This window comes from Oncorhynchus mykiss, chromosome 12 (assembly GCF_013265735.2).
Source record: "Oncorhynchus mykiss isolate Arlee chromosome 12, USDA_OmykA_1.1, whole genome shotgun sequence".
Taxonomy (NCBI): domain Eukaryota; kingdom Metazoa; phylum Chordata; class Actinopteri; order Salmoniformes; family Salmonidae; genus Oncorhynchus; species Oncorhynchus mykiss.
Window position 1 is genome coordinate 70,931,081 of NC_048576.1, and position 10,731 is coordinate 70,941,811.

The 10,731-nt window shown below is 43.3% G+C and overlaps 1 protein-coding gene across 1 annotated transcript in view; it reads right to left on the bottom strand.

Moving 5' to 3' along the window:
* The window catches only part of LOC110538207 (C1q-related factor), a 30,560-nt gene extending 25,967 nt beyond the window's left edge, over positions 1-4,593 (bottom strand). Inside the window, exon 1 of the mRNA XM_021624864.2 lies at positions 3,494-4,593. Within this exon, the coding sequence (XP_021480539.1) occupies positions 3,494-4,096 (603 nt within the window). The 5' untranslated portion in view covers positions 4,097-4,593. The remainder of the gene's footprint in view (positions 1-3,493) is intronic.
* Positions 4,594-10,731: the final 6,138 nt, after the last annotated feature.

Here is a 10,731-nt window from a genome sequence, read left to right on the forward strand (position 1 = left end):
CAATTACATACTCAGTGTACAAAACATAATGGACACCTTGCTAATATAGAATAATTTGCCCTCAGAACAGTCTCAACCTGTCGGGCCATGGACTTTACAAGGTGTCGATAGTGTTCCACAGGGATGCTGGCCCATGTTGACTCCAAGGCTTCCCACAGTTGTGTCAAGTTGGCTGGATGTCCTTTGGGTGGAAGACAATTCCTGATACACAGGAAACTATTGAGCGTGAAAACCTAGCAGTGTTGCAGTTCTTGACACAAACCAGTGTGACTGGCACCTACTACCATACCCTGTTCAAAGGCACTTCAATAACGTCACTCTAATCATGTTTACATATCTTGCATTACTCATCTCATGTGTATTTGTGTGCATTAGGTAGTTGTTGTGGAATTGTTAGATTACATTTTAGATATTGCTGCGCTGTCGGAACTAGAAGCACAAGCATTTCGCTGCGCTGGCAATAACATCTGCTAACCATGTGTATGTGACCAATAAAATTTGATTGATTTAATACTTTACCTTGCCAATTCACCCTCTGAACGGCACACACACACAAGCCATGTCTCAATTTTCTCAAAGCTTTAAAATCCTTCTTTAACCCGTCTCCTCCACTTCATCTACACTGGTTGAAGTGGATTTAACAAGTGACATCAATAAGGGACCATGTCTTTCATCTGGATTCACCTGGTCAGTCTTTGTTGTGGAAAGAGCAGATATCCTTAATGATTTGTACACTCAGTGTACCTGTATCCTTCCATTTCAGTCATATTTTCTCTTTAATTGTAAAAGTAAGCAATGGCCAATTCAAGTGGTTTGACAATATAATTAACCAATTAAAACAACCCTTCTGTGACCATGGGATGGATATTTCTCTATGGCAACATATGAAGAACAGTGCACAAAAAAATTAAGACTTTATTAAAATATCTGTTTCCTATCCTATATTTGACAACAACAGGTTTTACATTACATGAATAACCTGGAGGCTGTAAGATATGCTGCCAGACATACCGATATGCCTACATAGATTTCAATTGTGTTTTATAGTTGCTAGAAATCTATATGCCTTTATGAAAGAAAGTGTTCCTCGCTCTTTTTTTTAAAGAATGAGGGCGTTCTCTCTCTGACCTATACTGACAACAGATGACTCTTTGGAGATCCCCATCTAAATGTAAAATATAGCTGCAATCAAGTCCACATTAGTCTTGAGTTGGAGGCGGGAGTTGCCTGTTCATGAATCAGATTGCAACCGACTGTAAATTGTGAAATATTCGATTATATTATGTGTACAAGTGTTAGGCAAAACACCCGTTAAAGCATAAAATATAGCAGGGAAGCATGTGCTCAACAGAAATGGCATGATGTTGTGTGGCTCTCAACCCCCAAAAACCCTAACCTCTGCGTTAGCAGTAGGCCTATAAGGTAACCTTACAGATGAAGTCCACCTTAAACATTTTGACACTGGCCGACTAGGACAAGTTGTATACAGTCATTAAGACAAATACATTTACAGTGCCCTGTGTGAACTACATATTAAGGTTTTATTCCGTTATAAAATATAATGTAAACCACTTAAGTGCTGTAATATCAGGGTAATAAGTAAAACAGATATACTTTACGTTTATAATAAAATGTTCTGCAGAAACACTGGGAGAAAAAGTTTAGACCCACAAAAAATAAATAAACGTAGCCTAATTAGCATTAAACAAAGTAAGTATAATAAACAACAACAAAGTAACTAACAAAGTAAGTCTAATTGACAAAGCAATATGTTGGAGACCATGATGTTTGGGTATTGAAAAACATTGCATGGGGCTTAATGAAAGATAATTGTGAGGATTTTAATTATACACTATAGGCTAATGGAGCTGTAATATTTCATGTAAAAGGGTGATGGGACCTTTACCCTAAACGCAAGTGGTCATTAACAGATAATAAGAGGATGTTCAATCACAAAATATTTGATGCGCGCTAAAGCTGTTGTATAATTTATGATTGCCTCGATGCATATTGCAAATGACTTGATGGTAAATATATATATATATATTTCTCTTACACTCTCCTGCGCTTTAGAAAGTTTCTCGAGTCTCACACACTCGAGTACCTGAGAGCACCCCCAGGGCGCAATGAATCCATTTCCAGACCCGTCAAGTGATGCGTAAAAAAATAAAAACTGAGAATACATCATGCAAATTATATTTATTTCAAGCGAATGTCACGCAAATATTCCCTTGTTTTATCAACCATATACACCCGACATAATAAGCAACACTTACATTTTCCAGTCTGTTCACACTGTTACGGATAAGTAGGCTTGCTGTCATCCTCTTGTTTTACGCACGAGACGTTTGGATAATTGCGGTCTTGTTGAGTCTCTCCAGGAGTACAACGTTAGATTACATGTAATTAAATAAGTGAACTCGACAGTTAAATGTAGCACAATGTAATTTGTGTCTGAACGCATCACTTGCTGACTTGCTGCAGTTCACAGATGTATCGAGCACAGAGAAGCAGACCGTTCTTGGTTCACAATTACACTTTTCGCAATAATAATAATGATAGGAACTGTCTGGGAATTTTTTTAATTCTTAAAATATCTCTCGGCTGACTAAACGCTGCATCTGCTATAGTGGGCACTCCTGTGACTCCACTTATTTCATGTATTTTCCCTGTCTAATCAATTTAGTCTTCACAAGCAGAAATGCGAAAGTAAGACGATCCGAAATTACAGGTTAATATCTTATTTCTGAAAAGATAAATGGTTTGTTACAACTGCGTAAAAATCTGAGTCTATAGCGCTAGTCCTAACTGACAAATAGATGCTTCCATAAATCAGGCACATACACCTTTCTCACCGCCTTTTACATTCCAAGTTAAATAAACAATTACACCCGTATTATATGGCAAACTTCTCAAATTTGAAACAAGTAGGAAAGTGACATGGACTTCGGGGGAAAGTGTCTGTCCTTTGATTTGAGGGATGCGGGCAATGTCAGTGTGTATTTGTGCAATGAGGGGACACGCGCCAGATTACACATTCTCTCTGGGCGCATTTGGTGCCACAGCTGTGTGACCGTCATCTGCTCGCTCAGGGGTTTTTTGGGAGCGCACGACAGATGCTTTCGCTACCCACCAGCCTTCCGTTTCCTCGGAAATAGAGCCTCTGTATTATAACGCGGTTTCAGGGCAATTTGATTGTGAAGCGCAGATTAAATCTCCACCAACAAAGTTACCACAGTGACACCCAGGTGACGCAGGTGACACCCAGCGATAGAAAGAGAGAGGGGGAGGGAGATAGAGCATAATAGAGTAACAAGGGATAATGTGAAATATCTGTAATTTAGAAGGGACCTGAGTCTGTAGCAGAGAAACCATTGGAGTGCTATTTAAAAAGAGCAGTAAGCAATGAGTGGTAGAACGTATAAGATCCCTCTATGCTGAGTGGCTGAGCAGTATAAAACAGACAGAAACTTGGAGAAGCGAATTGACTCACCTGTTCGTTTTTGCAGAGGTCTGCCCACATACTGGTCCCATCCCCTCCTCTCATCAGCACATGGTAGATGAAGAAGTAGGTGCCAGGAATGCTGCAGATGAACTTGCCCGAGATGCCGTCGTAGTTGTTTCCCAAGTTGGTGACCACGTCGTCAAACTTAAGGATCTCATAGCCTTCATGGGGGTTTTTAAGCCCTGCGTAAAAGGCCACCCGGGGCACTGTGCTGTAGGTGGCCGTGCTGATAGCTCCATTCCCCCCCAACCCCAAAATCCCAGTCCTCCCTCCAGACCCTCGGTCTCCAGGGGGTCCCACTGGCCCCGGTGGCCCTGGCTCTCCAGGCGGTCCAGGGAGTCCAGGTTTACCTGGCCTGCCTTGCTTGCCCTGGGGGCCCTGCACCAGCGTGGAGGGCATGTTGCTGTTGTCGCTGAGGGCCTCGGCTTCTGCCTGGATGCCACTGGAGCTGGTGCTGCTGGCCGTGGTGCCCTTGTTCAGGTAGGGGTCACACACCATGCGGCAGGTACCCAGCATTTCAAAGTGGCTGGTGTCGGTGCCCACGGAGCTGACCAGGACGGGGATGAGGACTACCAGCACCAGGACCAGCATGACCCCGACGGCAGCCGCCACCAGGGTCTTCCTCCCGATGCTGAGTCGGGGAAGGGGCTGTGCTGCCAGCGTGGCTCTCCCTGGGGCGGAAATGGTGACTGCTGGGTGTGGGGAGCCTGCCACAGAGGAAAGGGACACGGGGATCCCAAGAAGAGTAGGAGGAGGAGCGGCGAGTGTGTGAGGGTAAGAGAGAGACCCACATACACTCACTGATACGCCTCACTGCTTTCACTCACACAGAGGTAGTTCCCGTACACTCTCGCTCACCAGCGTGCACACTGACGCACATAGGGAGCACACACATACACGAGCCGACATACAGAATTTAGTCCCAAACTCTCGGCATGAAAAAGGAGAAAGAAAGAGGATGCAAAGGAAGGAACACTCAGGAGGAGGAGTGTTAGAGAGAAACAAGCGGAATGGTAAGAGGACGAAACAGAGAGAGTGAGTGTGAGAAAGAGAGACGGAGAGAGTAGTCATAGAGTCCGTGTGCGTGCGCGTGGTGTGTTTGTGGTGACGGATTCTCAGGCTTGGCTTTTTATATGGCAGTAGCAGTGGAGCCCCCCCCCCCCCCCCCCCCCACGCCCCCCCACACCCCCCACTCCTCCTCCCCTCCTCCTCTGGTTGGCGTGGTTACGAGTAGGGGGAGGAGGGAGCCCCACACGGTCCCCTCTCCCGCTCTGTCTCATTCAGAATGGCTCTCATCACATCACATTACTTTCTACCACACTACACTCCCTCTGAGCCAGTGAGGAGCCAACACACACTCCCTCCCTCTCCCTTTCAGCTCTCTTACCCTGACTCCTCACTCCTTCCACTTTTGATTCTCTCTCTCTCTCTCTCTCTCTCTCTCTCTCTCTCGCTCTCTCTCACTCTCTCACTCTCTCACTCTCACTTTCCTCTCTCTCCTCACTTCTTCCTTCAACTTTTGATACTGTTTCTCTCTCTCTCCTCTCTCTCTCTCTCTCTCTCTCTCTCTCTCTCTCTCTCTCTCTCTCTCTCTCTCATCAGCCTCCAGCCTCTAAAAATAAAGATGGAGCACAGGGAAAGGGTGCTGCACTTTCCTGGAGGTGCCAGAAATATATATGGTTTCTACACTTTCTATCTGTCGTATCCACACACACACACACACACACACACACACACACACACACACACACACACACACACACACACACACACACACACACACACACACACACACACACACACACACACACACACACACACAAATACACTAACAGCTTTTTACACCCGGGAGTAGATTGATTCAAAAACAATGGGCATCAGAATACGTCAGTTTAGGCATTGGATGCGTCTCCAACCACCACATCCGCCATTGTTGCACTTCCGCATCTGCGATGAAAGGTGACAGAGCTAGAGCGGTGTTTATCAGACCATGAAACATCCCAAAAATCAGTCTTCTCAATAAAACATCTGTAGCGTTCAAACGGTTTGACCTACAAAACTATTATGAACAACCAATGAAAGGAGAGACTCTCGCGAACAAGAGTCACGGGACTCGTCTGTAAGTAACCAGTACTGGATAAAAAAAAACGAATGGAAGTATGAAGGTAGTTTTGTGCCTACCCCCAAAAATTGGTAGGTACAAACATAGGCACAAATATCTCCTAGATTTAGGACAGACACTTCAAAACTTATGATTTAAATTGTGACTGTACTTTTTGCCATTTATGAATGTGTTATTCAATGCATTTCTATGGGATTTAGTAGTAAAGACCAAAATCAATATTTTATTAAATACTTTTGTTTTATATTGTACCCAAAGAGGTCCTAAAATTCTAAATCAAATAGATAACTGATCCATAATATGACATCTTAAAACAATTCTACGTCAGCTTAGCACCCCTCCCCCCCAGCATCTTAGACTCTAAAGAATTCAAATGTGTATGGTGTTTATTAAGAAGGCTAATGATAAACACCAACACATGAGCCAACAGTACATACTGTACACACCAGGAACACAAATCATAAATCTACTGTTGGATGGGTTTGGGGTGGCACCATCACTTTCTGGTCTTTCCTGGCAGACAGCCTCCTCCTGGGGGAGATTTTATTCAGGACAAATGACAGAGTTAAAGGACAATGGGGAGGTGCCATCCATGGTTAATGTGCCATTGACATTGACTCCATTTCACTGTTATTGTATTCCACTTTTTGCCCTCAGTGTCAATAACCGCACTTCTGCACCTCAATGCGCTGACACCGTTTCTTATTGGTATCTTTTTTTAACTATTGATTTCATGGTTTTATTCAATTAAGGGCCCCGTTTGATGGGGGAAATATCTCTGAGCCACAGTGATGTCATATTTTTGACATTTTCATCTTTCACAGTGATGAATGATACATATGGAGGGAAATGACAACATTAGAGAATAGTCAGCAGACACAGTTCTCCTATGGACTGTGTCTTTCCAGAGGAGGTCAATTCAATTATGTCTGGATTTATTTAGCATAACACCAGGTTGAATGAGTCTGTATCTTATACAAATCTACTGGGCTTTTACCAGGGATGTTATTCAGCTTTTATTGAAGTTGTTGTTGTTGTGCCGTTGTTGTCGTGTAGGGATGAGGGCCGGGCCAGCATGGTGAAACATGATGTAAACCTCCCCCAGATGGAGGGCTTTGGCGTTGTTTGCACTAGGTTTAGACAGGGCTCTCATGGAAGATTGAAATGGATCAATGCACACCAGGATGCCTGAACATTTGTCACCACTCGGCTTGACTGGTCACCAATTAGAGCATTCCACTTCTGTCTCTTTATCATCATTAAACAGCAATTGCAGTGTTATGGCATAACCGGTTGGCTCTCAAATTCATCTTACAGAGTCCATCCACAGACTCAACACACAACCCAGATCACTCACAAAAGACCAGGTGTGCGTCTGACTCGGGCGGGCGTATATTTGACCACTGTGTTAAGTCTTAGAATTGTCATGGAGTTTGTCCGTATGAAGCAAACAATACCTAAATTGCTTTTTAGGTTTGCTTAGTCGGATTGTTTGTCTTTAGGCACCTGCCGGCAGTACCTGCCAGTGAGTCTGTCGTCAGTGCACCAAATCTCTACATCCTTTAACCACTGAGAGATCAGTTCACAGCACAGAGGACAAACACAGAGGTAGAGATGCGAGAGAGATGAGAGAGAGAGGAAGACAGGCCAGAGAGAGGTAGACAGAAAGAATTTAAAGAACAGGGGAGAAGTAGTTGGAAGCTATGGGAGTTGAGGGATATCAGTTAAGTAGGTTGGCTTTGATTGGATGGTTGGTTAGTTGTCTGGTTGGGAAGTAAGTAGGGCGGAGGGAGTAGGGCTGTTGTGGTGAGTGAAAAAAACAGAATAAAAATGATGATTGAGCTGTTATACAATACATAGTCTACCCATATTACGCATGGCAGAATTTTTTTTGTGTGATTTAAGATGTCTTTGGTACATAATTGGTCTAGCCTACTGTATACTCACTTGATGAGAGAACATCTATGCAGCCTGAGACAATGAACAGCTTTTTAGCTACTTCCTACTATATAGGACTTGTTTCAAATGATCACTTTTACTCTCATACTGTATGTGTACTCGCGCCGAAAGGGAAAAATATCCTTTCTATTTTATTCAGCTAAGTTCAATTATATTCTTCTTACTATAAAATCACATAATAAAAAATTATTGCACGGGACTTATAAGCATAGATTGTCAACTAAATAAACAAGCCTACAGTACATCCTATAGCATGGAGCATAGCCAGATAACATACAGTAGGTCAACTCATAGTCTGTTCTTCTGAAATACATTTTCTTCATCTCATGTTTCTTTAGACCTGACTAAAATCAATAATGGATTATTGTGGTGGTGTAAATTAAATTGATTCATTCCTTCCGTGGAGGCCTGGAGATGCCTGGAGATGCTGGAGACGTGTTTATGTTAATTACCGTTCAATTACCGTGAGACCGGCAGTCTTTTGCGTGACAATAACCGGCTGACAAAACTTTATGGCCAATGAAAATCGGTGTCCCCGTTTTATGGGGATTGATTTGTCATTGAACGGAAGGAAATGTCTCGTATTGAAGTGACAGAACATTAAGGGTTACGCAGTAATACAACTCTCTAGGACTTTGGAACAAACACTTAAAAGGTTACACCTCCTCCTATCCCTTGTAATACAATGAGGATAATTCACTTCGCTCCGTGTCCAAGTCTTCATTACCCTTAAACATAGATGTCAATCTCAATGTGACTTCCCAGGTTAAAAAAGGATAAATACAATACAATTGAAAAAAACGGACAATCCTCAAAGGGACATTGTTTCAGCAATCAGACCTGGTTGGTTTAGAAAATATAATTAGGAAAAACATTGCGGGAGGCTCACAGCTTAGTTCAGCCTTGCCACAATCCTATGGAGCTGTTCTGTGAAAGGGGGTGCTGAAATCCCCCCACTGCTCTGCAATTAGCACCATGTGAGGGAGAAATTAAACCTGATATTTAACTGATGGTAGTTATATTTAGTGAGTTAGAGGGTGATTAGTGGTTTCTTATGTTGATCAGGTGTCAATCGTCAAAATAGCGGACAAAAACAAATATCAAGGTTGAAATAGACAATGGACGTTTTCAGGGAGAGTTTGAAACATGCTTCCCGGTTTGTTTCTGTGAAAGGGGGGTTTGGAGGGGGGAGGAGAGGGTGCAGAAAGCTTTTAAAATTGAATGAGTGAAATGCTGGTCATGGCCTTAGCCCTGTGGCCTGCATTTCCTCAGAGATGTTTTAACTCGTGGCTGGCTGGGGTCAGGAGAGGAGGCCGTCTCCTCTGAGGCATCAGACACAACCAACTAAACAGCTCAATGCACTACAGCTTTGTAGTTTTTTCACCTCAAGAAAAAAACAAAGAGAGAGAGAGAGAGAGAGAACTTCAGAGGTCCACAGGGAGGACAGACTGAACATACCGGAGTAAGAAAATAAATAAAAAAGGAGTAAGACAGAGAAGATGTTAAGGGTCGGATTATTTTAAGAGAAAACTGGACCAGGTTGAAGAAAGAGTAAAACAATCAAATAAAAATAAACAGTGCATAGCCGCAGTCCTCCTGTCTATCCAGTGGGGTTTGGCTCTCTGATTGACTCCCCTGTGCTGTGTGGGTCCTGGCTGGGCTTCATCAATGGGCTCCTTTCATACACAGCTGAAACAAGTCACCGCTGTCTGTGCATGGTCACTTGGCTCCCACTGAGAGGACTCACAACACAGAGGAGAGAGAGAGACAAAGTCAAAGTGCAGCGAGCTGGCGGGGTAGGAGGGGAGGGGTGGGAGGGAGGAAGGAAGGAAGGAGGAAGAGAGGGGGTGCATTTAAGGGAGCTGGGTGGATGGGGTAGGAATGTCGGAAAACAGTTGGCACAGAGATGACATGGAAAGTTGTAAAGGAAGTGCATTTGTGTGTGTTAATGTGTGTTTGAACTAAGCCTGCTCTGCCTCACTGCTTTACTTGCTGATGTGGCACTTTAACACACTGCACATCCAGGTGAATGAAGAAACAGAGCGAGGGGCATGACTTCAGTGAAAACAACAAACACTAACACTGTACCCTCCGGGTGCGTGTTCCACTAGAGCAGCCATGACTCAGTAAACAACTGCATTGTTTACTAATGTGACCGCATTGATGACGGCCAGTGCTTTCCCATGATGTTGCACAATGATTTAAGTCGATAAGTCATCATTTTAGTCAAATAGTTATACATTTGGGCTTGACGTGGCATATCCGAACTGCCCACTTCGTGCAAATCAGTGTGAACGCAGTATCTTTTCCTATGATATGATGTGTAAATTATTTTCAGCCTAGGTATCGTTTCAGGGCTGGGTTGATTTGTTTTATCTTACCGCCCAGCAGCATGGCATTGTTTATTAGAAACAGCTGCAAAGTTATTCCTCTTTCCAAGTGAGCCACACAGTCTTTTATCCACTCGGCCTCCAGGAACCATATAGCAAATGATAAAAAATGATCATAATCCTTTGGCTAGTTGATACATTTTCACTTATTGTTTAGCTAGTCTGTATTAAAACAATATATATGTAACCATTTGGTAAATGGTATGATTGGTTGATATGATAGCATTTTGCAACCACCTCCCCCCGTCGCCCTAAGATGAACGTTTTTGACCACAAATATGGGGCGTCACTACATGCGCCACTGCTTTGATTAGTGTAACGTTAACTAGAAACCACAAGTGTCTATCCAGATCCTGAAAAGGCACCCGCACAAGAAAATTCAAGTAACTTATAGAGTTACGTTTCATTTGCGACGTGCATGATCATGAGCAAGGCCATTGTAGTCTATCGTTTCACTTCCCCTGTGAGAACCATGAGCACGGGCTGACTTGGCTTTGCTGAACCGCAGCCGAAGCCTGCCAGCAGCTTACCCACCAAAAGTTGCACCTTGTCCATTATAATGTTAAAAAATTCATACCATCGATTTTTCCATAGTTATCCGTATTACCGGGGCTTCATCTTATTCTTTCTAACTATTTCTGCAGCGGAAGATGCCAAAACTTTGGAGAAAACAATAGATGGTGAAGTCAAAGATGGGCAAGTGGTTTCCATCTGTGACAAAGTTTTCCCTAAATCAATGCTAGATGACAAATCCA